A 27,769-nucleotide genomic window follows, 5' to 3' on the forward strand; every position below is an offset into this window, starting at 1 on the left:
GGTAGCAGAGCTGAACATCATTTCAGAACACTCTTAGTGATGACAGATGGGTTGAGCTGCAGATTTAACGTTGAGAGCTGAAGAAAAAAAAAATTGGAGTAAAAAGGAAATAAAACAGCAGTTGAGGTGGAACAGGGGCTGCAGTTTAATTACAGTGTGACAGAAAGACCACTCCTCATTGACTTCTGTGAAAATGTAAAACAGACTCGAAATTGTGGTCTGTATGATTTTTTTTTAAAATTGTGTCTAATTATAAATTGTGTGAACAGAGTGTGTATGCATGTGTGCCTAGACACCCATTACAGACGCCAAAAACAGACATTGGTTCTAGTCTGGCGAGCTCACCAACTGTTGGCTTAACGGCTTGTTTAATAATCCTGCAGGAATAATGTTCCCATCTTTATCATCTCTACAGCAAACACTTACAAAAGCACACACATATCAGTATTACCAACATTAATCACCCACATGCTGCTGCTAAAGGCTGAGAAAATGAATCATTACCATAGATGTATGCTGCAGAAAAAGTAAAAAGAGAAACTAAAGGCTTTCAAATCTGTGTTTAATGAAATATCCCATGATTTATCTAGTCACAAATGTTGATTTTGTTCTTCAAAGTGATTTCAACATCTTTGATAGTACATTGATTCATCTGTTACTTCACAGCAACTTGCATCCTAACAACAGTTAACACTTTATTCCCATTTAATCAGAGTATACTGCTGTCACGACAAAGTGCAAATGAGTGGCAAATGAAGAGAGCAGCCTGTTTGGATGATATTGTGGTCATTTTAACATGCAATCAATATTTGTTAACTACAAATCCTCGTGTGAGTGTTCCGGCATATTTTGTTTCCATTATCAATAATTTTATTAACAGAAATTCAATATTTATGACAGTAACAGTGTGCTGACACAAGTCAAATTGCACTTCTATATCAGTGGAGCAAAGAATCATCTTCAACGACGCGAGGTAAAAAGTTGCAGTTCTGATTTTGAAAAATACCTACATTTGCTCATCTGAGGTAGTAAATATGGATCATCCATAATATGCAACTCAAAGACAAGTCTTGGCACAGTCAGATAGAGCAACAATTTACAGCAGAGATTAAAACAGTTCATTACCTGAGTTAAATTATTGACCAAAATAGGTCTAGAAAACATAGTGTGTATATTAAAAATTAAAAAATTCATGCTAATAAAATAGTTTGTAAAAAGTTGAAATTGTGATTATTATGACACAAGTCAGGATATTCAAAATCGGGCCTTCTTCTTTTTCTGATTTCTTTTAAAATGTTATATTAATGAACCATTTGATGATGCAACGGAGAATGAATTCTTATGAACTTCCCAATGCAGTGACAGCCAGATAAAAGAATTAAAAAAAAAAAAAAAGATCATTGAAGACTTAAACAATAAAAAGATAGGTTCTTGTCTTATTTAAAGTCAATGATGCTTGGAATTAAAACTGAATATGAACTAAATTTGTCTAAGGTGGGTCTGGTAGAAATGGTTGTCAGGAATAACTGTGATATGGTCTGCTGAGTCATCAGCAATAAGGCAAGCAACAAAGTCACACTGAAGCAACATTGATGCACAAATAAATCGCAATAATTAATATAGGACACCGGTACCAGAAATGCTATTAGCATAGAATAAAATCAAGTACAATTTTTCCACTAGGTCACGTATAAAAATGGGTAAAAAACAAAGGATAAAAGGTTAAAACAATTCCAAAGCATCTGAAATGTCTTGTTAAAATATGGTGTGTCAGCTGAATTTAGATTCAAACATAGAAGTCAGAGAAATCCCTCTCTGAGAGATGTGTGTCACCCAGTCGTCATCATCAGTCATACCTTACTAACACACGGCTGCTTATGCAACAATCAGGTCCAGACAGATATGTTGGAAAAGCCAATGGTGACAGCATGTAGCAGAGTCCCGCCCCATGGCCATTGATTGACAGTTCTGTGGCCGACACTGAAGCCTTCTGGCTCTGAAGACCAGGGATACGCGTGTTCCTTCATCATCTGGAAAACATCAGCATGGGCATTTATACACACTCACACTCGCACACACACATACACACCAGTAAAATGAAGATAAGATAAACCTAGAGACAGAAGCAGATGTAGTCACTGCTCACACACCTACTAGGCCAACTGTTGTGGTTTCTTGTCGTGCTTTGAAAAAACACTTATCGGCCCAAATGATGCACAGCTGTCTTCTTGTCATAGCCAGTGAATTCATTTAAAGCCATGACAAAATGTACCCTTTTGATATAGAAACCATTTCCTCCGTTATGTTTCAATGAGTTAAAAGTTCTTTCAAAAAGAAAAGAGTTCACAAAGTGCTTCCACAGACTAAGTAAAAGCAGTGCAATAAAAGACTAAAACACATTCAACAGGAAGCAATGGATTAGAGGCTGTTGAACACAAAGACAAATTAAGGATAAATAAAATCATTAAAAGACTATAAAGGTCCAAGAAAACACAAGGACAAAACCACATAACAGCAAATTTGAAAGTGAATTTTAAGAAATGATTTAAAATAATTTATTGATTCTGCAACTCTTATCTCCTCAGGCAGGTCATTCAGGGATTATGAAGGCAGGAATGACTTCTTCTTTTTTTCAGGTCAGTGATTTCATTAGTTTGATTTTTGAGATGGATCTTACCTGGAGGAATCAAGACCAGGTGACTCCTTTGATTTATAACTCAATTCCGAGTCAAATATAACTCCAAGCTCTCTGGCAGTGGGTCCATGTGGGTGGGAAGGGGACTGAGAGTGATGGGTTTCTTGGATGAGGGGGATTGAACAATATGATTTCTTTGTTTGGGTTATTGAATTGTAGAAACTTATGTGTCATCCAAAAGTTGATGCCATATAGACATTGTTGTTAACTGTTAGAACCGTGTTGCGTGTCTGTCTCTATTTTGAGTCATATGGAGGAGATCTAAAATATGGGAGTTGGTTAATGAGTTTAACATCAACAGTGACTGTTATTCTAACATATAAACTTGTGCTCAATCTGTTAAATCATTTATATTCATCTCAGTGGACTCTAAAATGGAACAGAAAATAGATCAGTTTGACATCCATGGGCTCAGGGGAGAAGAACCAGAGCTCCTCCAAGTGCTGCTACCTAAAAATGTGCCTCAGCGCCGTGGTTATGCGAGTTTTTTAAAAATATTGTCACTGTGATGCTTCTTGAATTGTTATGTAAGTGGATGGGAAAGAACTGATGATGCATGAAGAAGGGTCAACACTACTCACTCTGAATGTGAAGTGGCTTCTTTCAGGAGTTTAGCTCTTTCTGCGGCTGACCGGTTCAAATCTCCTCCTGGAGCAACAGAGGGAGACGGGGATATTAAGAAAAAAAGCTAGTCAGTCTGGTGGCAAGGAGAGAGATGAGCTGGAGAATGACACAGGAAAGTGAAGAGATGTCACATGAGGAAATGAAACATCTCATGAGAGAATACTGAGACAGATGAAGCTGAGAGGAAGTTTGAGGTTCCTGTCTCCTTTTACCTCTGAGATAATCCACAAAGTACAGCATCACCACTGCCATCAGTGCAACTGCAAAAAAGAAAAAGTGTGGATATGATGGAAAAAGTTCCTGGAAAATGTCCAAAAGGATAAAGGAAAACCTGAAACCTTAAAATGACACAAAATAATTGTCAGAAGATACTAACTACAGACGCAGGTGCAGAAAAACACTTCTAAAAGCAGGTATCCTTTAGAATCCAGGATGGCTCCGGATGCCAAGGAAATGAGAGCAAGTCCCAGGTTCTGGATCGACTGCATGCTGGTAGATAAAAGATCAACATCGGGTGTGAGGGAGGCATAAAATCACCCTAATTAAATATCAAAATATGTTAATTTATTTGAAAATAATGTGGCATAATCTTAATATTGTCATTACAATCCATAGGCCGTCCCCAGCTGATGCTCAGGTACCACAAAGGCCACCATGGGCCAAAGAGCACAAGCCAATAGGGAGTAGGACACACCCAGCAGGGACTGGAAAACAAGAAGTGCACACATTCCGTTATTCCTTTAAATATTCCAGGAATATCGGGATAGAATTCCTGGGTATGGCATCCTAGCGTCAGACGGATAAAATGCCACGAGTTTATGCATTAAACATCCTACAGAAAAATTAGTGCTCGGTGACAGATTCAACTCCTACTGCTAAAGCAGAGGGAGTTCAGCCTAGTGGTTTTTACATCAAACAGAAAAACAATCAGTGTTTCATTTTCACTTTATGCAGACTTTCATTATCTCTAACGTTGAAGCCTGGAAGTGCTCACCACATCACTGCATAAAAAAATTAATGGGTTTGCAACCACGGTCGGGCCGAAAACACCGTAATAACTTTAATTTCATTATTTGACTCGATTGCTTCGTCTAGCCTGGGTGACATTAACAATTCCGCAGAACGAACCAACAATTATTTGCTTCATTCACCTCACAGGCTTCAGCGTGACAGGCCCCGAGGGCGCTGAGTACATTACCATAGCAATCCACGGGTTCCAGAAGGTGAAGGCCAGCATCATGTGACCGGCGAGGGTAACGACCACAGCTACCATTACCCAAGCCACATTCCTGCCAGTTTTATCAACCACAAAGCCCAAAACTGGAGACGCAGGAGCTGAGATGATGTACACAATACTGGCAAAGATAGAACAGGACATAAAAGTTTTTTTTTTAGATACGAGCCGTTGCTCTGTCCATTTTTTTGTTCGACACACAAGCAGAAATCCATCCACCACTAGTTGGTGGATGGATGGATACAACATCATCTGCAACCTCATCTCATTCTCTTTAGCAGAGTAAAAACGTAGCTCTCGTGTGCTTGTGACTTTTGCATTTCTTTTCACACTATATCAGTTTTCATTACCACAGCTTATATACAGTATACATAAGTATGCACAGGGAATGTATGTCTACAGATTGATAAATATGTGGTGGTTTTTCGTATATTTAGTGGGGTTTGGGTTTGTTTGTTTTTTACAAAACTGGAGCAGATTAAAATGATTTCATTTATTTTAAATGAGGAAATGTTGTTTTACTTACTGGTTGTTTGACTTTTGTATATATTTCACTGGTTGTTTGGGCTCAGCCAAGGAACAGATTAAACTGTATCTTGTATACCAAAATCTGTTTTCCAAATATACAGTTTATCTGATTTCAGTGATGTCTGTGGGATCTTCATACAAAATTTGATGATTTCTATAAATGTATTCATATTTATGATAGTAAAAATTAATAATAGTAATAAATCCGATTTAAAACAGTAATACTGCTTGTTGAGGTGAAACTCAGGGAGGACGGCACCCTGGCTCCCTCTACTGACCAGCCACCACTTCCGCAATCAGTGAGTTTGAGCCTCTAAAATCCACATCCAACAAGTTTCATGTTGTTTTGACTGAATTCTAGACAAATCTAAATGTCAGTCTGTGGTTTAAGCTGATAAATGAAAAAGGTCAAATAGACCTGATTCTAGTTACCTGTTTACAGCTCTGGCTTGTGTTGGGGAGAAGTCGAATTTTTCAATGAAGAACACCCTGCGAATAAAAAGACAAGATTACAGGCTGACTGCACTGCTCAGCCGTTGTATTGATGAGACACAAGAAGGGAAACTGAGCCGACTCCTGCAGCTGGTAGCTCTAGCTCTTCTATACATTGTCTTCTGGCCTATTTGAATAACATTTATTTGTTCTGCAATCCCTGACCCGATTTGGAAACACTATGTCAGTTGCTAAGTGATTTGAGACAGCCTTTCAGTAAAGGAAATAGAGATTGTGAGAGCTTCAATTGGGTTGTTTCACTGCTGACCCATCTGTCAAACCTCTTTCCATTTCCACCCTCTGCAGCTTGATGACAACACATTGAATCTGTGCTCAGAACCGATTTAAGAAGCTTCTCTGTCTATTCACACAATAATGACCCTGTAATTTCTTTTCATCGGGTATGAAATCAAATACGCTGTTCCAACATTTCAGTAAAAGAAAGATCCATTTTCAGCATTATCATGTGATGTACAATCTCTCTCTTCTATGCTGGTATAGAGGCTGCATCGGGATAAGCAACATGAGACAGGTTCAGATCTTACACAGACGTGTTGGTGACTTATGAGCCAGGGTCAAAAACACTGAGTATTACAAGCTTCATAAAAATAGACTTTATGGCATAACAGTGTTTTTAACATGACATGCGTTTATAGCACTGCCCAATAAAATGAGCATTGAAGCACAGTAAAATGCTGCGACACAAAATAATAAAAAACACGGTTTATATCTTTAAATAAGAAAAAGGAACCAATGCATACCAAAATTGTTGGTACCCCTCTCTTAATGAAAGATACGGACGGTTATAGAAAACATTTGAATTCAGTGATTGTCTCAAAAGATTGTGCAACAAAATATTAAGTTAAGGGTACCATCGTTTTTTTTGTCTGCGTCTGTTTCATTAGTTTATTTTTTTTTTCCATTTATTATTAATTTTCTCAGTTTCAAGTTGTTTCATTGACCATTGTGGATACCAACAATTTTTTCTACATGTGCAGTTGTGTGTGCAACATGGAGCTGATGCAGTACTTACTGTCCAAGTCCAATAAAGGGGAAAATGGCGACATAGTAGCCCACACAGACGATGAAGATGAGCCACAGGGTCAAGGGGAAATCTTTCACATCTGTCAGCTTGATCACTTCACCTGAAATTGAGGATGAATACATGAGAAAAAAAAAAAAGACAAACAGCTTCTCGGGGTAAAGGATAAATAAAAGAAACTACATTAACTTAGCACCTGTTTTGCTTTCTCCCTTGTTGAGGATCTTTTCTGCTCTTTTGTCAAAGTACGCCAAGACCAATGCACAGAATAGCGAAAACAGACACGTTGCTGCAGCTACATGGAAAACAAAGAGGAAAGGTGAGTAATAACACTGACCGACGTCGTTCTTCATGAAAATTTTTCTCAAATGGTAAAATGAAATCTTAATATGAATGAATACGATGAACGAGATTGAGAAAAGACACAGTTATGAGTTGTCTCTCCAAATAAGTTGATCTCTCCAAATATCGAAGCACTTTTAGTAAAAGTAAAACGTAAGAGGAGAAGATGTTAAAGAACTGACACTGGTCATATGACTCATCTGAAGCAGCCAACAGCACTTTTAATTCTCCTTTTCTGTGTTATTGGAGATGATCAGTTGGAGAAAACAGATATAGTTTCTCCAGCAGACTGAGAACAAGGGAATGCAACCTGAGTGTTATAGTTTACTTTCAACATTCTGCCTTGAGTGGAGCCCAAAGCTGAAAAACGAGAATCTAACATTTACCTAACATGAGCGATGCGCCCAGCGCCGTATGTCCGGGGGAGCCCACAAGGTCTGTCATTTTGCCGTACACCCAGCCCATGATGTTCATGTTCACTGTGCTGCCCTGTGCAGAAGGTGGATGGCCTTAAGGAAATGGATTTTATACATTTGAAAGCATAAATCTCTTCATGCAGAATCCTTACCAGTCGGGCCATACTCAGCTGAAGGCCAAACACCAGATTCAGTTCTTTACCCTTAAACCAGCTCACTGCGTACGTGTTCTGAGCAACAGCCAGAGACTCGCCTCCAATTCTACCCAGGAGAACAAGACAGGGAGGTGGAACGTGCTAACTATGGGTGCACTGAACACTAGTGTGTAAATACATTAAATGCAAAGTTTTAATAGAAAGAAAATCTACTTTCTCACCCGAACACAAAACGTCCGATTTCACACAGCCAGAAAAGGTTCACCAAAGCCCCAGCGGCGAATATTACCTTGGTAGAGGAGAACAGTAAAGTTCTAATGAAGAAAAACATCTAATTGTCATCAGCTTTCAGTTCCCAGTGATATTAGGTAGATACTGAGAAAAAATGTCAACTATCTTTAGTTAATTATATTCGATCGGGTCAATATTTCAAAGTACACCTACTTGTCCAGCGCAAACAAAGAGAGAAAAGATGACTGTTCCCAGCCTGTTAAAATGAAAAACATTTAATGATGATGGTACCAAAAGCACAAAAAGCACAAACAGCTACCCAAATCTGTTACTTTCATTTTTGTGAAAACACAAACAAACAAATGAATATTTTAGTCCAAATAATTCAGAAATAAATAGCGACGCTTGTACCTAATGCCAAACACTCGATCAATCAGGAATCCTCCAAAGAAGCAGAGAACGACGTTGGGCCAGGAGTACCAGGCGTACAGCTGCATGAACCTGGCTGTGTTCAGGTCCAGATCCTGGTTCAGTCAGTAAGGAAGCACAGAAACCAGTCAGTCACCGAAACATGATTTCAACTTTTGTCAAATGCAGATGCAAAACACAGAACAGAAAGTGAATGGATATTACTGTATAACACATTTGATTTGATTTTTTCTTTTCAGATATGTCATTATAACAGACTTCACCACCTTCATCTCATTCATTAACAACATTGGGGGGGGGGAAAGGGGCTGATGGGTAGAAAGCCACCTGGATTGTGTAGTTCCCATAAAAATGATCTGACATCCAGATTTTAGAGTGGGTTCAATTCATAATTCCAGCTGGATTACTATGGAGACTTACTTAATGTCAATGTGAAAATCACTGGAGCAGAAGCCCAGCCTGGCATGAATTTGTTTCTATATCAAAGTATAGCTTAACTTTTCATTACCTGGATGACTTCAGTTTGAAGAGCAGCCGGGTTGTCATAACAGAAATAGCTTCCTGCAACACATCAGCGACATTTACTCAGTAGGGTGAGTCCAGCACACAGCGTCTATCTAACCCGAACATGTCACTGCCATTCAGGACTACGTTGAACCTTTTCACTGCTCACCGAATCCCAGGAAGCACATGAACAACAGGATCACCAGCCGGTGCGGGAGCCGCCTGGGGTCGCACATGAGCGGCAGGGGTTTGCCGGCTCCACCGGTCGGAGCTCCCTCGTCCTCATCCCCCAACAAGTTAGCGATGTCCTCATAATTCGCCATGTTCGACTGTTTGAGAGCCGATGAGGAGAAAAAAAGTTAATGTGGGGTGGTCACATGACCCGGTAGACACGTGACGGCAGCGTCTGTTTTTGCTGACGGGGAGCGGGGACAGCTTGTTGTGTTACTTCCGCAGCTCGTGCGGGGGTTTTTTTTACGTCACTGAAACGTCACTGAAACGTCACAAGGGCGGGGCGTCGAAACGTATATACAGTACTGTAGATGGTTTTTATTGATTTGATTTATTATTTTCGGTTAAAAAAGGATTGAATTCACGAACTTACAATGTTTCAAATGCATAATTCTGTTATTTACAGAAACAAGTTCTTAAATAGTTCTTTTTGATCACACGAGTTTACTCAAAATGTCACTCGTGGTTTGAATTTCTTTGGGCTTAAAATATGTGTTCAAAATAAGTGAATCAATGAGTGGAAATTGTATGTACGCGTAACAACAAACCATTAAAGACCCCGATGACTTTTATGTATGTTGTTTACATGTCATGATTGACATGTTTACTTCTATAATCCTTTTTACTTTTTCCCACAAATGGTTACAGTATATAAGTTGTTAAACCCTACTGTGTGGTAATCATATAACGTTCACATGATTAGGTCGATTGTTTTTCACGTCAATTTGCTGCGAGAACACAAAAAAGAGCAAACAAAAGCACACAGATTGATTAAATCAGGGATAGTACAGCTGCTCTGTTTGAGCCTAGGGTGGAGCAAAATCCAGATAAAATGTCATTGATTATTTTAAATTTGATTGAACTGGACACACCTGAGAATGAGAGGGTCACTTGAGCAAAAACATGATGTACCTGTATATAATTCTTCATCCAGTTCAGGGTTAAAGCTCTATATTTTTCCATTATGAGTGCAGAGTTCAAATGACCTTTGCTCCTGTAGAAATGAAGCTGTTTGTGTATGCATGACAAAATTTCAGTTTGTATTTGAGAATAATCAGGTAAAACCATCAGTTTCCTTTTTCCTGCACTCAACAACAATTTGAACTTTTTTTAAAAAATGTGTCAAAGTGACTTTTTATCTCCAAATTAAAGCTTTAATATATTGCTCAGCTGCTTATTAGTCACTTTAAGTTGAATCAATGGCTTAATGGCGTAACTACCAGTTATAAATTAAGTATTTGATACACAAGCAAATGGCACCACCATTTCATCTGGTCGTCTCTTGGTTTTTACTTTTCCCCTATTTATTTAACACTTTTCCATACCTGACTTGTGTCTGAGCATACTGCTGTTTAACACTGGGGTTCATTTAAGATCAATGACCGTCATTTCAACCTTTTCACAATATATTACCACAGGGTCATCTGTCACGGGATTTAATCAGAAAGTGACAAACTGTCCTTCCTCTACCTGCAATCGCTGACACTGGCTCTGTAGCTCATAAATTTCCGACAGACATGATTCTCTGTTGTCACCAAAAGAATGTGTGAGGATGATCATATTTCATTATTAGATTAATCAGACACCCACATGCTAAGCAAATGTAAATCAGGACGGAGGCGCTATTACTAAACCAGAAATCCATCTCAGGGTGTTGCCACATTAGGAAAATCCAGTATATTCCATTTCAATATATAGTTGTTTTTTTTCTCTTCTTGCTCAATTCATAAATTAATGACACGTTGACACAGCTGAGAAAGGCCCTTCTTACGAGATTCCCAGGGTGTTGTTTCGTATGGGATTAAATATAGTCTATAAAACTGCATCTCCAGCAGTGATGTGAGTCAGTAATTCCCTTTTTTCTGTGGGAGAGCAACCCAGGGGAAATGGTTTAGTCGTCAGCTCTTATTGGCTGCTGTTGCATAGCCATCAGGCATGAACAACACACACACACACAAGAAGCTCCAGGAAGATGTCATAAATTTTATTCAGAAATTATTCATACTTTTGTGAGTCAGAAGTGCTAGTAACATTATAATTATTGTTATTATTTACAATTTTAACATACATTAACATACACTGAATCTGTAACTTTGAGTCGCTTCTAATGCATTCATGTGTGTCACGTTCACTTTGTTATCACGTGTCCATTTTGTTGTCATACGGGAAAGTTCAGTTTGAAATAGATTAGAGAGAAGGAAGTGTAAAAATACAGTGAGCTTACTTTGAGGAAATGTGTCAGATGACATAGCATAAATGCCTGGTTCGTACTTTATAAAAACAGTTCTCATGTTTTGCAGGAATCTTCAGGACCAGCTGCAGACATGTTTGAATTATATGAAATATTCTTTCAGGCTCCGTCTCTTCTTGCTTGACAGCTACAGTCATGGAGTCTCTGTAAATCGTCCAGTCACACACTTGGGGTCCCATTATACGACACATTACTTTTGGATATCTGTGTCATCTCCTGCTGAGTTGATGTTGCCGTGGGAGAATCTGTACCACTTTTTTGCAGTGGCTTACGGTAGATTGTGGCTGTCAGTCTTTTCCTAAACATTTTACACAGGAACACATAGATAAGAGGGTCAAGGCACACATTAGTGGCTGACAGCCAGAGGGTCGTCTCCTTGGCGATGAACAGTGCGTTTTCTGCCTTGCAGTGGCTCACGAAACTCCCGGTTTGGGTCAGAGTGTACGGGACGCGGGTGAAGTGAAAGGGGGCGAAGCAGATGAAAAACACTCCCACCACAACAAACACTTTCGCTTTGGTTTTGCGACTTGCTGCTTGAGAATTGCTCTTCGAGGCTTTGTATGACTCGTAGACCTTCTTGCTGATAAAAGTGTAGCAAAACAACATCAAGGCCAGCGTCCCCCAGAAGACCACCTGTCACGACACATTTAAGAAGCATTACGTATGACAGTTGCTGCTTTTACAGGACACATCAGTTGTACGAGTGATTCCATGTTCAATTATTACACTGTACATTACTATTATACTATCAATTTATTAAATACATATTTTGAAATGTATTTAAATGTGCCTCATGCTTTCTGTTTGAGTTATAAGAGACGGTGGATGATGCCAATATATCAGTAGTAAATTTAGACAACAAACCACCAATCCTGTCCATAATCCATCCACAAACATCACTGAAACTCATCCGTTAACTTAGGCTGATACTTCTTTGTTCAACTGTAAAGCTGCATGTCGGCTGATTGTTTCCCTATTGTCTCATTTCCAGACTTCAAGTTCGTAGCTGTAAAACTATTTCCCTACACTTTTTGCTGTGCTATAACTTTCATATTTTGTCCACTACAACAATGCTCGACATTTCTTGGATGCTAAGCCAAGTCAGTTAGCAGTCATGCAACTAAGTTACAACTATATTATGCTTCAGTGTTTGATTTTGCACCATATTTTTCCTCATTCCTCATTCCAGTTGCATTTGAATGCATCATATAATGATTACCTGGCAGAAGTAGTTGAATCCCGCATGCCAAAGCAGGCCAGCTTTGTTCTTCATGGAGGTGCACTTCACTCTGCCCCCAGAGATCCGTGGAGGCTGGTCACTCAGAATGACGTTGGGCAACGCCAAAGATAACATTACCACCCAAATGGACACACTCATGGCTTGACCGACACGTACTCGCTGAAGGACGCACTTCCCAAAGGGCCTAACTATCTTAAGGTAGCGGTCCACGCTGATGAGGCCCAGCAGGAGGATGCTGATATACATGGTGATGTAGAAAAGAACCGCAGAGTAGCGGCAGTAGAAAGCACGTAGCTGCCAGGGGCCCACGCCCGCATCAGTCAGGACTTTCAGAGGGAGGGTCAGAGTCATCAGCAGGTCAGCCACCACCTGTTCATAAGGATTTCTGTCTGTTAATTCTTAGTTCTGCATTAATAACTAATCTGCTAAGTATAAAATCCTCTTTTCTTACCACATTTTTCAGAAAGACCACAAACGTTGATGTGTTGGGGATGCTGAAGAAGATCCATGCAGCCAGGGAGTTCAGTATCAAAGCAACTACAAAGAGGATGCTGTACAGACAAGGGAACACCACAGCTGTCACGCTGGTGTCCCGAACGCACTTGATGGATGTGTTGGACAGAGTGTTGTTCATCTTCTGATCTTTAGTCGACCTGTGAACAGTTACAGAGAGCAGAGGCTATAAGATGAAAGGAATGTTGATATGTACAGTGAATTCAGCCCTGCTGGGAGTTTTTCATGCAGTTTTAATTTATTCTTATATCCTCAGAACATTTCAGCACATTCAACTCCTCTGCAGTCCTTCATATGTATTGTACCCACAAAGGAATAAAGAAATGATGAATATAGATATTAGATGATATGTACTCTTCCTATTTGCATTATACATGCCCAAAGAAAATATTTTTTTCTAATTGGAGACATGATGCTTTGTGAGCTACAGGATAGCTCTATTAATTTAACAAAATATTGAATCACCTTATTTTATGTATGCACAGCTTGCTGTCACCATTAAAAATGATGAAATTTAACAAGAAGAGAAAACTAAATATGAGCATGTTAAGTCCTATAGTTTCTGAATGAAATAAATGGTAGATATGTCTTTTATTTTCATACAGGATTAACCCCCTTTATCATGTAAATTAATTTTGATTCCTTTAAAATGTTCTGTCATATACGTATCTCTCCACCAATCTTCACCCTTCCCAATCCCTCATTTCATTTGCACCTGATTCTGTGTTTGTAATATATTCTGCAATTCATTATTCCTATTTGATTAATATTATAGGTTAAGCATATTTTCAGAATTGTACTGATTTAAAAGTCCTACATTTGCATGTTTGAATATAATGGACAATTGTGTGTGTGTGTGTGTGTGTGTGCGTGCGTGTGTGCTTGCGTGTGTGTGTGTGTGCTTGTGCATGTGTGCTAGAGTAAAGATTGGATAAGGTGTTTTATCATTAACTGTACCACTGACCGTCTCCTTTTCTGGAACATCACCGCTGTCATGTCATGTGACTCTGCTGACATGGCAGCTGTGCATAACCCCCAGCCAATGTTTCAACAAACTTTGTTGTGGACAGGAAATAAGCGCTCTTAAGGTGCACCACTTTAACCCAAGTACCATTTATTTGTCCTACATGCAGTAGACGAAGGGAAAAAACACAAGAGTTCAGACTTTTGTTTGTGATGTCAGGGTTGCCTGAAGAATTCTACTGATGTATACTGATGATCTGATGAATAAAGTTTTAAAGTATTTGTTTCTTTATGTATGTCCACATGCCTTTTTTTGTTGAGATTCTAAGCACTACACATTTAGATATGACATCATTCCAGTTCAAAAAGTAAACAATCACACTCTTTGCTTTGTCTTACAAACTTTTAAAAATGTAAGATGATAAACCAAATAATGAATCAATGTTTTTGATAAGGAAGTAGAAAGGTCTTATGTTTTATAACCCACAAAAATGAAATGTTTTAGTTATTAATAATAAATATAATCGAATAGATTTAAATATAATAAATGTGATTAATATGAATATAATACGATAAACAGTGTTCAAGCAGTTGTGACAAAATGTCTAAGCTGTAGTTGTAGAGTTGTTTATATTGGTTAACCTTAAACAAAATATGTTTAAGGAGGTATTTTGTAATTTTTTTTGATCAAGTAAAAAGACAATTATAATAATAATTATTATAATTGATACCAGTGTGTTTTATAATATGAAAACATCACTTTATTCCTCTTTAATTTATTCATGTAAAGTTGAAGACTGGTATGAGAAAAGAATGGGTGAGAGAAGTACAAGTATCTCACATTTGTACTGCAGAATAGTAACTAAAATATCATTGATGAGCTTTGATGAGAATGTAATTTATTAATTCTGAAATGCATTGTGTTCACTATCTTTATATTTAAACAACTCCGAAAATCACTGGATCTATTAGCAGATGTCATGATAACCATCATATATGATGTTTTATAACCCTTTTCCTCTGTAGCACTTGCAATACCGTCATGATTGTATTAAAACATATATAATCACACATCATCCAGTCTTTGCTCTTGTTGAGTCAGAAAACTAGTCTTACCTTCTTATTGCGTCTTCATCTCATGCAACTGTGAGGCATGAGAGGACAAATGACAGATCAGAAGAAAATATATAGCATTTCAAAAAAGGAAGAAGTGAAATATCCAATTCCCCTTTCTCCTTCCTCTCCGCAGGAGGTGAACGAAATGAGAAAAGCCCAAAGTGAAACCCCCTTATTGTGAGTCGTACTTTAAGTCTCTAATCAAGAAATAAAATGCTTCTAAAGCAGTTCCAGTTACTGTGAGTGTATAGTAACCTCTTCATGTGTTTGTGTGTGCTTCATGGCCTTACAATGGGTGGTCTCTGTAGCTCCTCTGTTGCTGTGTTGTCACAAACCCAATGAGTTTTCCAGTTCCTCTGAGTGAAAGACCCTTTCCTTCCTTGCTTCCTGTCCCAATTGTCCTCTCAGAGGCTCGTTCTGCTCCGTGCCAGTCTCCCTTGTGTCTGACGGACATACACCAGAACCATCGACTCACTTCAGGCCCGTTTCTTGAAGCCTGCCCCTCCCTCCATCCTGTAGCTTATTTACCCCACCTTCATCTCTCTGTGCTGCTTGCGTGAGATTACAAATGAAAAAAATTGTGGTTTTGGTGGTCGGAATGATGCATATCTTGTGTCTACCTTCCACCTAAGTCAGGAAATAAGATGGATAATTTAGCACAGGTCTCTATGTGAGATAATATTCTACATTTGTCGTGATATTCCTAACAAACAACTACTTCAAGACAAATTCAGAATTTATGTTTCTAATATTTGTGTGACAGCATACAAGACTATAAGGAAAATAGACTAACAAGTGGACTGAATATACCAGTCAGTCATCTCAGTTTAATCCTCTTGTGTGCTTTGTTTGTAAAAAAAACAACAAAAAAAGGACATCCTGAGAGCACATTATTTCCTGTGTGGCTTTACTGGGAACTGTTCCAGAATCATGAAGCTCAGGGGGGAAAAAAGCTGAGAAATTACACGTATGCCTTCACAACTTTTGCACATTGCTGATGTGATGCACATTAAGTTACATAACAGTGTACCAACCAGAAGATGATGTCAGGATTTCCACATTCAAACGGTTTAAGAACTTCTCCGTGATTACACAAAAATTGAAAATCACAGAGCAGTGAGCAAAATAACGGCTAAGTCTTTATTTTTAATTTTAATTGCAGCCTATTGATGTACACACTTTTACAGTTAAAATGAATCCATATAGCAGACACATGACTTTATTCTTACATGGTTAATATGATGTAAATTGTTGATGCAGGCTGACAGACACACCGCAAACATCCCATTATTTTATTGATATGAAAATGTTAACCAGCATAAATTTAATTGACTTTGCATGGCAGCCTCATTTAAAGTGTCAGACCCTGAACTCTGCTTAACCTCTGGTTTTAAACATCCAAGACATTATGATAACATCGCCCTCTTGCCTAATGCTGCTCAGATCTCTTTAGTGCATATTTATTGCATTTCCTGTCACTTGATGCAGACAAAACTACTATAAAAAGCAAAAGGTAATATCTTCAATCACTAATAAATATCAAATGCTTTGTACAAAATATATAGCATCTGAGGTCATGACGATGAAGATCATCGGAATCTAGTTTATTGCTTTCCCTTCTGAGGTTCCTTGGATTGACAAAGACACGTTCTCCACCATAGAACTGAATTTTTCCTTGAACTCCCGACACAGAAAGATGTAAAGAAGCGGGTTCATGCAGATGTTGGTGGAGGCAAACCACAGACAGAATTCCTTGATGAACCTGGCCCCTAGGTGCAAGCAGGCCGACTTAGCAGACTGGCTGACTTGAAGTGATGTGTACGGAATCCTGAAAATGTGATATGGTCCGAAAGACACAAAAAACACAATAACAACGAGAAAAACACGTAGCCTGATCCTCTGTTTTCCCTGGTTGTTGTTGCTGCCGGAGTTTCTAAAAGACTGAATGACTTTATTTGTGATGCAAACATAGGAAACCGTGATGACCACAGTGACGCCCCAGAATAACACATTCAAGTAAATCACGGTGGCCTTGTGGTACTTGATACCAGCAGGTCCTTTCAGGCCAACGCAGCTGCTGATCTGTGTCATACTACCTGCTGATCTGTTGCTTAAAATGATGTTAGGTAAAGCTGTGCTTCCATAGAGGAGTACCCAGACTGCAACCGATGCCAGTTTGCTGAAGATCACTTTGTTCAAGAATAGATTGCTTTGGGGAGCCATGATCCTGAAGAATCGGTCCTGACTTATCAGACCCAGCAGACAGATACACGCATACTGCGTGCTGTAGAAGATGGGTTTGACATAACATGAAAGGACAAATAAAAACTTTGAAGCCTGCTGCAATTCACCTGCAGCTGTGATCGGCATGATCAAGGTGATGATGACATCAGCAGCTATGAGGTTTTTCAGGTATACCACAAACGTGGAGGTGGACTCGATGCGCAGGGAGACCCAGGCGGCCACGCCGTTTAGCAATAGAGCAATGGGGGACATGAGGAAGTAGAGAACAGGAATGGTATTTGAGTTGAATATAAAGCTGACACATTCCGAACTGTTGGGAGATATTTGGTTGAGCATCACTGCACCTGAAGGGAAGATATTAGATATACTGATAAAACCCATAATTAAATTGTTCAAAGTTTGTCACTCTGAATTTAGGGCATGACTTATTTTAGTTCAGATGGAGAATTAATCTAATAGTATTCACAGAGAAAATCTACAGATGCTAAAAAAATTGTCATCAATCTTTGTGGCTTTTCATTTTCTTTCAGTTTTGTTCCACACAATGTTGTTTAATAAATGTTCTACTCAGGAAGACATGACCAAACAAACTTGTGCTGGTTTTTCTGTCTTTTCGTATTTAATTTTTAGACTTAGTCATGAAAGGAAATAGAAATAAACATACAAATACAAATTATATAGCAAATAAGTCAGGTTTCTCCAGGCTTCCTCATCTTTAACGGGGTTGTTTTCGTCTGAACTAACTTTGCAAAATAGATTGAAAATTCTCTTTCTTCTTTAAAAGACGTAGGAGCTGAAGAATTCTTTCAAATTCAAATCCAAACTGTTTCTTACAGTAAAGCAAACATTTTTTGTTTTACAGTGCATGCTTTATTTTTAATATTCTGTTTTATCATTTTCATGCAAACACAGCAATATCCTTAACTGCATTATCGAGTATTATTTAAGGTGCATCACTAATGAAACAAAACATAATGAGGCAAATAAAACTCGTGCTGATCATGACTTACATTTGATTCGTTCTCTTCTCGGACAGAAAGCAGCAGAATGGACTTGTGTTACGATGCTCGAAGGTAGCAGGTCTCAATAAAGGTTGTTGATTTTCCTAGCAAACAAATCAACATTCCATCGATACTAAGACTGGCACTTTTACAGGATGTATGCAAAAATATTGAAAACTTGTCAGACATCACACACCCAGTCTATAACCAGATCGCTGCTGTTTGCAGAGAAGAGAGGAAACATCCAGAGCTGGTTGGACCTGATGTTTCATGTGAGCTGTGAACAGAACACGTGTCCATCATGTTGATGGTCCTTTAACTCTGAGCAGCACAACATTTTTCTCCTCACTTATCAATTTTTACTATGATTGCTGGGCTGCTAATACAGAAACCTCCCCATGATGCAGTCTGGGAAACGCTGACTGTTACAATCTGATATCACTATCTGATTACCACCACCAGTAGGCCAATATCTGTACACCTACCTGAGCAATTTATTGGATGACAACGCCAAAGATGCCACAGAGACAATTACACTCTTCGGGGCCTGCTCTAGCAATCGCCTCAATCAGCATTGAAGGCTTCCCTAGATGCAAGGCAGACATGCTAGCGACAGTTGTGAAATGCTTTTACATTGTGTGCATCCAGGAAACCCACATCGGCCCTGATCAACACCAACACACCCTGCCCGGAATGAAGCTGGTGGTGGAGATCCGTCACAGACAGTATGGATCAGCTATATTCAGCAGATCAAACCTCACAATCCATAGGTCTGAACCCACATCACCGAAGGGCAAATGGAAACCATCACAATGGCCCTCCCAAATGTTTCTGTCACATCAGTGTATAACCCCCAACAAAACCCATTCACCTACACCGAACTGCCAAATAGATGCATGAGGAAATTCCACATCAGCATCTTTGACTTCAATGCCCATAGCACATTTGGGGCTATAAAGAAAACCCTGATCCATGACGCCAATCTGCTGAAATCCTTCCACAGCGCTAAACGGAAACAAGGATATAACCCAGACCCAAACTAATATCCAGAGCAGGGAAAGAGGTCCTGGACCCCATCCCCCCCACACACAATACTGACCTATCATCATAACCACCTGATCCATCCTCCAAGCAACGACCGTCCCATTCCGTAGAAGGTTCAACCTGCAGAAAGCTGACGGGCTGTCGTACCAACAGGAGATGGAAGACTTAATCCCCAACATCCCACCACACCCCAACCGTTATACCAAGTTTACAGATCAGCTGAAAAGCTCAGCTAGACAAAATATCCCAAGAGGATGCCAGACCGAGTACATGTCCGGCCTGTCAGAAACATCTAGTCAGCTTCTCTAAGCCTACCTTCTCTAATTTTCTAATCATATGGCATACCACAAAGACCCTTTCTACTCCACTACCACACAACTCGGAGAGATCTTACTAAACAATGTCAGGGAAGATCGTAAGCAAGTCTGTAAGGAGCTTATAGAAAACAACAACATGATCAACAACAGCAGGAAGGTGTGGGCCACAATCCGCTGCCTTGGTGCAGACCGTACCACACCACCCACAATGACAACAGTTGCAGTAAACTCAGTTGCAGCACAGCTGGTGTTAAATGGGCGCAGCCAAATCCGGTGCAGACTCACCGGAGAGCACTGCTGGATAGTGATACCAGACCACGCACAACCAGCAAGCGCCCTCACCAAGTCCTTCGACCTAGAAGGACATGAAGGAGGTCTGTGTTTGCTGAAACCTGGGAAAGCAGCAGGAATCGATATACTGGCAGAAATGTTACAGCACCTAGGACCAAAAGCAAAAACCTGGCTAATAGAAATACTGAACTCAGGCTTGGCAAAGAAAACCATCCTACATGTATGGAGAAAACCCAAGACTGTTGCTATCCCCAAACCCAGAAAATTCCCATCATCACAAAAAGTTACAGACCGATCTCCCTCCTTTGTATAACGTACAAGCTGTATAAGAGGCTGATTTGAATTATTACTTCAATTATCTATTTATTCTTACCACCTAATGTTCTTGCCATTTTTAAAGCACCGTGTACGTGTAACAAAACAAAACAAGAAACAAGGTCACCAAGTAACCTTAAATCAGTGGTTCTTAACCTGGGTTCGATCAAACCCTTGGGGTTCGGTGAGTCGGTCTCAGGGGTTCGGCGGAGACGGAGGTCAAGACAAAACACCCGATACAGCATGTCGGGTGTTTCAAACATACACGAGTCACTTTGTACGTTTGACACATCGTGTCAATTCGTGGTGACACGGCCCCCTCTAGCATCACTGGCTGCAGGTGATCACGTGACGCTACATCGATTAGCCTACCTGTGCTACATGGGATTTTGCGCACTCAGTAGTCCATTTATGATGGTACGTCATCTGATTGCTTTCTTAATATTTTAATTCATGGTAACTATGTTGAGCAAAAAAGAAAGTGGTCGGACGAATATGTGCAACGTGAATTTATATGTACTGTATAACAGAACGTGATGGGAGTCAGCGTTATGCATAATTTGCAATGTCATGTTGAGCAACTCTAGTCTCGTCTAATACTGTGTCACTGGCAAAAATAAAGGAACGCTTCCTGAAGCTGCATGGAAAACAAAGGAAACAGACTTTGCTGTGAAAATGACATCAGAGTAGCACTTGCCAAGGTGAAGCCGCGCATATCTGAACTGGTCTCTCAGTAACAACAGCTGAAGTCACACTGATTTGCAGGTAGGTCATTTCATGTGAGTTCATGCACTGTCTTGGTTTTGTTCTTTGAAAAATGTGACATTAATGCAGAATTCATTAAAGACACTAGTAAAACATATACAGTATTTTCCGCACTATAAGGCGCACATCTAGGCGCACATAAAAGCCTTTAATTTTCTCAATTTCTTGTAATCCAATGTGCTTTATAAATGAAAAAAAGTTTTAAATAGACCATTCATTGAATATGAGTTCTCAGGTGCGTTTTATAGTCCAGTGTGCTTTATAATCCAGTGCGCTTTATAATCCAGTGCGCTTTATGTATGAAAATTTGTATTAAAAATAGGCCATTCATTGAAGGTGCACCTTATAATCCAGTGCACTTTATAATGCAGTGCACCTTACAGTGCGGAATAGACTGTACTTATGTCTTAAATTTGAAAAAAGAAAAAAAAAATTACTGAAGGAGGGTTCGGTGAGTGAGCATATGAAACCGGCAGGGTTTGGTACCTCCAACAAGGTTAAGAACCACTGCTTTAAATAGACCGAAATAGAGGCAAGCTCAAGAAAGCCTAAGGAAAGCAACATGAGCTACAGTGAAGCCACGCACAGAGAGATCAGTCAATGTCTGTGTATGTGCGAGAGTGGGGCTGGGAATGAGTGATAAATTCCCCTCTTTATTTCTGCCTGAGTTATTTCACATGCAGGGTTTAGGTCAGTTGAACGTAATCCCGGACTGGTGACAGTGAATATCTATTAGGCTGTTAATAAAGGATGAGACTGTTTATTACTGTAATGAGCGGTGCCATCGCTTTGGATACACACAGCTCTCAGATCGCTGAGAAGAGCTGAACCTGCTTTTTTTCATCAAAAACCAGACAACAGTTCTGAATTAGTAGTATCTTCATCTGCTATGAAACTGGTTATGTGTTCACTATGACGCTGAGGATATGCCTTTTGCAGACAAATGCCAGCTGACTTCAACAGCTTGTTTGGTACTTTCAGTGTGTAGCTCTGAGTCAGGTCATTACCACACACTGCTGCCGTAGCCTGAACAAACTCCATCTCGAGGGTGACCACGCCCATATCCAGATGGACAATGTAATATGACTCAGGATAGGTCAATTACTTTGTCAATCATTTGTTTTGTTAGGTCACAAACCAAACTGTTCCAAATCTGAGCATATTTGCTGTGGATTTTTCATTTTTTAATATATTTATTAATACAGGAAACATTTGTTTTCCAGTTTCTATTTGGTAGGGTTAGGTAGGACCACTTGTATGTGTAGAGACCTGAAAAATGTGTTTTTCATAATAGGACCCCTTGAAGACATTCTAAACAAAAGAAATTTGTAATGGCAACTCAGAAAAGCTTTTTTGCATGGAAGCTGGTTACTTCTGATGGATGTTTTCTAATTTCATGACACATATTACCATTCATCTTATCTATCACAAAAAATATATGATTGAGAAAATGAGCAATTTTATAGTTGTTTTATAAATCAAAGACACAGGAAGTAAAATCTGTAATTCAAGGCAATATAAATACCAAACTTCAAATAAGTAATCTCAAAGTTCTCAAAAATGCATTTAAATATTTGAAATTTACAGACCCAGAGAGAAGAGACATACTTAATAATATTTAGTTAATGATATACGTAGTAGTATCTGCAGTGACACATCACAGAGAAAGACAGAAAACAAAAAGGAACTTGTACGCGTTTGTTCTTTCTTTTAAACTATGTTCTCAAGCAGTTTGAAATCAAATACAGAATGGATTTGATGTCGTACGTTTTCTACCTAATTCGTTTTAATGCCAAGAAGATAAGTGGATGGAAGAATGAATGGATGGATGAACCTTTAGTCTCAACAGGTGCCTTTCTTCATTAGACGCTAGAGGGCAGTACAGCATAAAAGTTAAAATTGTTGCTAGATTCCTAAATTTCCTTTCTCCCTGTATTCCTTTCTCCCTACTACATGCCAGGCCATTTGTTTCTTGCTTCAATTGATTTATTAATGTGTCTATTTATTCACTTCCTCCCACCATAAGGAATCTTCTCTTTCACTCTGCTATAGGGATCACAAGGAAGTTTAAGAAAGATTTGTCATGTGTTTCTGTCTGTGGTTGTTGATATTGTCATGCAGGTTTGAAAATCTGGTACTTTACTGAAGTATTAAGGTGATTTTTGTCTACAAACAGCAGTAGGAATCAGAGAGGAGTGGCAGCAGGTCACAACAGTCCTATGATTCAACAAATGGGGAAGTAAAAGTTTATTAGTTTCCATAAAGTGTGCATTAAAATGACTTAGGGTCATCATTTTTTGGTGATGAAACAGTAACACACAGTTTCAAGGAGGGTTTCGGAGTCAATGAACGGGTCCAAAAGTCATTGGAGGTTAGAAATTGATTCAGGTTATTGCTGCATTGGACCTGAATGTAATAATCTTCAGTGTAAAACATACTTGATTGTGTCATCTGTTTTCTAAAGAGTCACCGGTCCATTTGAATTCATCTTTAATGTGAAATCTGATATTCCCAATTTTAACATAACAGTACAGAAGTTATGAAATTCTTGGAATTGCTTCAACCATAAAAATGTACAGAACAAAAAAAAATATTTTAAACATGCTGAATACACAGCATATTGTCTTGTTTTTGCATGATTGATCTTTGATTCTTCAAAACTCCAAAACCAAGTTTGTCTTACAAACTTGGTTTGTAAGTCAGTAACAGCTAAACAGCTATGGAACAACAGAAAAAGAAATAACCTCAGTAAGAAATCAAATCGAAATCTGATGAGCAAAATCTGTCTCAGAAACAGACTCATTGTCATTTTCATTATATATAGCATATAATTAGTAAGATATCTTAAAAAACTGATCAAAAGTAGGCACAGATACTTTTCTGTTTTTCTTTGCAGTTTTATAAGATATTCAATTAGATATTGTCATATTAGACCTAGAATTATGTCCTACGGGCCTTGAAGCCTGATAGTGTTTTGCAGCATTGAAAATATAATTTTCCATTGAAAACCCAACAGAAGCTGAAAAAGAAAAAAAAAAAGCATGCAGTGTGAATATTAACAGCAGTTTTCAATGTAAACAACATACTCAGAAAATGACAACAGTAAAATTAAAAAATAATCAAGAAAACAATACAAGATTGATTAAAAACCCCAACATCAAACTACAAAAGAAATGTAAATAAAGTGGAAGAACTTCACAGGATGCCTTTTCAGATGAACGTTTTCAGTGGTAATGTTTTCATCTAGAGTTCATGTCTGTTTTCTGTGTCAGATTATTTTTTATTGCTATGAATGATAATCAGTATTGTGGCCTTATAAATTAACTTTCACTCAGGGCCAGTTCACAGATGGTTCACTGACCAAGCCACCGTCACTTTCTGCTTAACAAACACATATCTAATCAAATCTACAGCACTGTTGAGTAATTTTACACTCAGCATCAATTTCTGACTAGAAAGAAACTGATTTGTTCAAACACCTCTCAATCCGTTTCGAACAAAATTCTCTTTTCCTTAACACAATATCAAGCCATGAACCAACAACATCCTTCCCCTTTACTCCAAACTGTGTATGCAGGGGGATTATCGCCCTCACAAGATAAACTACCAGAGAATGTAAGTTTATTCAAGCAGAGGGATACAGATCCATGAGAAATGCTGCAGCTGCTGTGAGGAGGACAGCGTTCAAATACCAGGTCATGAAATCATCTGTCAATGATAATTAAAACTTCTTTTTTTCTTTTACTTTTCTCGTTTACTTTTCTTCTATTTCTTGTTATATTTATATGTATTATGAAATGATTCTGGGTTCAAAAGTGGTGCATACCAAGTACAAACTAAGTGTAGTATTTCATATATCCTGATAAAGGAATCTGGGTTTAGTATGCAAATAATCGGCACATTTTGTGGAAACCAAACAATAAAACCATCTTGACATCTTTATAGTTTGATGAAAAGCTGCTCCAGAAAATAATGCAGTTTTAAAAGAAAGAAAGCCATCTGTGAGTGCTGGATTACTCCTGGTAATACCCCCTAACATCGAGCAAATTTTACAAGTTTTTAAAGGCACACTATTGTTGTAATTTAGTGTCAATAAGGTTACAAATATGTGTTTTGGCATCCATTGTGGGACAATCTGCAGTTCCAGTTAGGTCCCAGTTATTTGCAGGAAGTAAAAAAAACCCAGCTCATCGAATGTTCTGCATTTGTGATCAAATCGTACCTGATCTCCTGACACAACACCCACCATCAGACTGGTTTCATGTCCCAACTGAGTTGTCCTTCAGAGGGGTGCTGCCAGTTTCTGTGTCGGACCCACCTCCTCCGAGCCAGCCACACGTTCCAGGGCGCAGGTGCAGTGTCTTAAACAAAGTGGTCCTGAAGGAATTACAGAGGAAGAAGTAGATGAGAGGGTCCAACAGGGAGTTTAATGACGAGAGGAAGAGTGTGCTTTCCTTCAGCTGAAAGAAGAAGAGTTTGAGTTTGCAGTCAAAGAGGACACCCCGGGTCTGGCTCATGGTGTACGGCACACGGGCAAAGTGAAATGGCACAAAGCACACAAAGAACACCGCCAGAACCAGAAACACATTAGCACTCATCTTCCGTTTGGCCTGGTCGGGCTTCTGACCTGATACCCCACTTGTTGATGATTGCTTTCTCCTTCCAGCAGTGTTGGCTTTGGTCCGGGAGTAGGATCTGTACAGCTCTTTGGTGATTAGTGAGTAGCAGACTATCACAGTCACCAGATTGCCCCAGAATATAACTTGACAGACATGATTTACCACCTCATGCCAGTACAGCCCGGCTTCTGCCTTCAAGTCGCTGCACTTGAAGTGCGGCGAAGACGGGGTTTTGTGTGTCAGGATCACATTGGGCAGACAAAGAAGAAGTAGGAAGGTCCATATGGCTCCGGAAAGGAGCTTCCGTCGAGCCAGACGGGCTGCTGTGGTCCCTCTGAAGGGCTTCAGGGTCTTTCTGCAGCGATCGATGCTGATGAGGCCGAAGAAGAGAATGCTGATGTACATCGTCAGGTAGAAGAGCACGGAAGAAACCCGGCACACAAATATGCGAAGCCCAGTTGAAGCCATGTTGGAATCCGATAACACCTAGAGAAACAGAGTTTGGAAATGTTCATATTCAACCTGGAAACTTAGCTAAAACACCTCTGGACCAAATTATTAACATGCCTATAAAAAAAATAGGTTAATGAATTGTAGGTACAAATCAATTTATAACGATTTATCAAAATCTATATCAGCCGCTGATAGGACCTCACCTATGAAGAGTAAAAATTAATGACAAATAAATTACATCTTAACAAGTAAAAGGTAAAAACAAACCTTGAAAGGGAAGGTAAAAGTCATGATCACATCTGCCACCACGATATTCTTCAGGTAAATGATAAAGTGAGACTTGGAGGGGATGCGAAAAAACAGCCACACAGCCATGCCATTGAGGGACAGCCCCAGCAAGAAGAGAAAGGAGTAGACAACAGGAAAAACCACCGTCTTCAGAACACCGTCACGGGAACATGTGCTGTTGGTGAGGCTGAGATTGCTGGGGAACATGTCAGAAGTTTCGTTTCGCTCCATGATCGCCATCTGAAAAACACAACTGAACTGATGTTGGTGAAATGTCCTCACAAGTGAAGACAGAGAAAAATACATCCATACTTCTCATGTTTGACATTTTCCACGAAGACATTGAGACATACAGTCAAAATTGTTCACACCTTGCAATAAACTACCTCCAGTATAAAAGAATGTTCGCTGTCTGTATACAATTGTGTATACTTACATACAGTATACAGTATGTACCTATATTTATACACTATGTACTTTATATAGTACTTTTTGATTGTTTTACTTTAGTAAAGACAGCTAAAGATTCGGCAGCTGACCTGGGTGGAGTCCTGTCAGGGTCGCGGTGCAGGTCTATCGCGTCTCACGCTGTGCGACTGCAATCTGACTCTGATTCTCCGTCTGATCCAATTTCAGTGTTTCAGACAAACGGGAGACACCAGTGTAAATTGGTGGCAAATATGTTGCAAGAGAACTTTCTCTTTTACTTCTTCAGTCCATTTCCTGTCATGAGGAAGGGCTGTAGACACTCTTGATCTATTTTAAGTGACAGTAAGGGGAGCAGTTTGGTCTGTTTTAGGGGTAGCAAATAGACAAGAAGTTAGTCAAAATAAAATGACTCACAAACTGCAAAAAGATGAAAGTAAAAGGAGTAAAGTTACAACATCCATCTGATAATACATTTAAAAGATTCAGCTTATTCTACTAATCTATTGTGGCACAAACCAAATTTAGATTTTCACACTGACAACTTGTCAATTAAAATGCTACAAATAAATATGAAATTCCTCCTTCCATAACAAACATCCACAGGTGAGATACTCTTTATTATTATATTTTTGGTAATTATACTTACATATATCCATTTTTTTCTGCAACATGAACTGTGCACTAGATGAGCTACAGGAATAAAATCATTTTGCATTCAAAATTTTGGATTATTGCAGAAGCACATTGCATTCTCTACCTCTGAACTTGTAATTCCTTCTGACATTCAAGAGAAAGCTTATGACAGGGTGCCCAGAGAGGAACTGTGGTATTGTATGAGGAAGTCTGGAGTGGCAGAGAAGTATGTTAGAGCAGTGCAGGACATGTATGAGGACTGTAAGACAGTGGTGAGGTGTGCTGTAGGTGTGACAGAGGAGTTCAAGGTGGAGGTGGGACTGCATTAGGGATCAGCTCAGAGCCCCTTCTTGTTCGCTATGGT

The 27,769-nt window shown here is 39.2% G+C and overlaps 4 protein-coding genes across 10 annotated transcripts; all 4 read right to left on the reverse strand.

The window, feature by feature from the left end:
* Window positions 1-225: 225 nt before the first annotated feature.
* Window positions 226-9,102, reverse strand: mfsd1 (major facilitator superfamily domain containing 1). Of its 5 annotated transcripts, XM_068318150.1 has the most exons (16): window positions 8,862-9,102; window positions 8,697-8,749; window positions 8,171-8,283; window positions 7,973-8,015; window positions 7,750-7,817; window positions 7,526-7,634; window positions 7,344-7,446; window positions 6,812-6,910; window positions 6,607-6,718; window positions 5,514-5,570; window positions 4,518-4,674; window positions 3,926-4,023; window positions 3,696-3,808; window positions 3,532-3,579; window positions 3,277-3,343; window positions 226-2,030 (listed from the first exon to the last, which is right to left on the reverse strand). In XM_068318150.1, the coding sequence occupies exons 1-16, from the start codon at window positions 9,013-9,015 to the stop codon at window positions 2,027-2,029; spliced, it is 1,398 nt and encodes a 465-aa protein (XP_068174251.1). In that variant the 5' UTR covers window positions 9,016-9,102; the 3' UTR covers window positions 226-2,026. The 5 variants fall into 5 exon arrangements, 2 of the variants coding, with proteins under 2 accessions (XP_068174251.1, XP_068174252.1); XR_011035622.1 differs by having other exon boundaries at window positions 3,532-3,808; window positions 4,471-4,674; XR_011035621.1 differs by lacking the exon at window positions 226-2,030 and having other exon boundaries at window positions 4,471-4,674.
* A 1,790-nt stretch (window positions 9,103-10,892) lies between these two features.
* On the reverse strand, window positions 10,893-15,479 carry LOC137596579 (P2Y purinoceptor 13-like). 3 transcript variants are annotated; one of them, XM_068317236.1, is made up of 5 exons: window positions 15,297-15,392; window positions 15,007-15,034; window positions 12,866-13,067; window positions 12,394-12,783; window positions 10,893-11,807 (listed from the first exon to the last, which is right to left on the reverse strand). In XM_068317236.1, exons 3-5 carry the CDS (start codon window positions 13,046-13,048, stop codon window positions 11,334-11,336), a joined length of 1,047 nt encoding a protein of 348 aa, XP_068173337.1. In that variant the 5' UTR covers window positions 13,049-13,067; window positions 15,007-15,034; window positions 15,297-15,392; the 3' UTR covers window positions 10,893-11,333. The 3 variants fall into 3 exon arrangements, with proteins under 3 accessions (XP_068173337.1, XP_068173335.1, XP_068173336.1); XM_068317234.1 differs by lacking the exon at window positions 15,007-15,034 and having other exon boundaries at window positions 15,297-15,479; XM_068317235.1 differs by lacking the exon at window positions 15,297-15,392 and having other exon boundaries at window positions 15,007-15,234.
* A 1,126-nt stretch (window positions 15,480-16,605) lies between these two features.
* Window positions 16,606-17,586, reverse strand: LOC137596788 (P2Y purinoceptor 13-like). Its single transcript, XM_068317532.1, has one exon. The coding sequence runs from the start codon at window positions 17,584-17,586 to the stop codon at window positions 16,606-16,608; it is 981 nt and encodes a 326-aa protein (XP_068173633.1).
* A 5,126-nt stretch (window positions 17,587-22,712) lies between these two features.
* Window positions 22,713-27,367, reverse strand: p2ry12 (purinergic receptor P2Y12). The gene is made up of 3 exons (XM_068317674.1): window positions 26,883-27,367; window positions 26,323-26,583; window positions 22,713-26,088 (listed from the first exon to the last, which is right to left on the reverse strand). The coding sequence occupies exons 2-3, from the start codon at window positions 26,581-26,583 to the stop codon at window positions 25,243-25,245; spliced, it is 1,107 nt and encodes a 368-aa protein (XP_068173775.1). The 5' UTR covers window positions 26,883-27,367; the 3' UTR covers window positions 22,713-25,242.
* Between the last annotated feature and the right edge of the window lie 402 nt (window positions 27,368-27,769).

This window comes from Antennarius striatus, chromosome 6 (assembly GCF_040054535.1).
Source record: "Antennarius striatus isolate MH-2024 chromosome 6, ASM4005453v1, whole genome shotgun sequence".
Lineage (NCBI taxonomy): Eukaryota > Metazoa > Chordata > Actinopteri > Lophiiformes > Antennariidae > Antennarius > Antennarius striatus.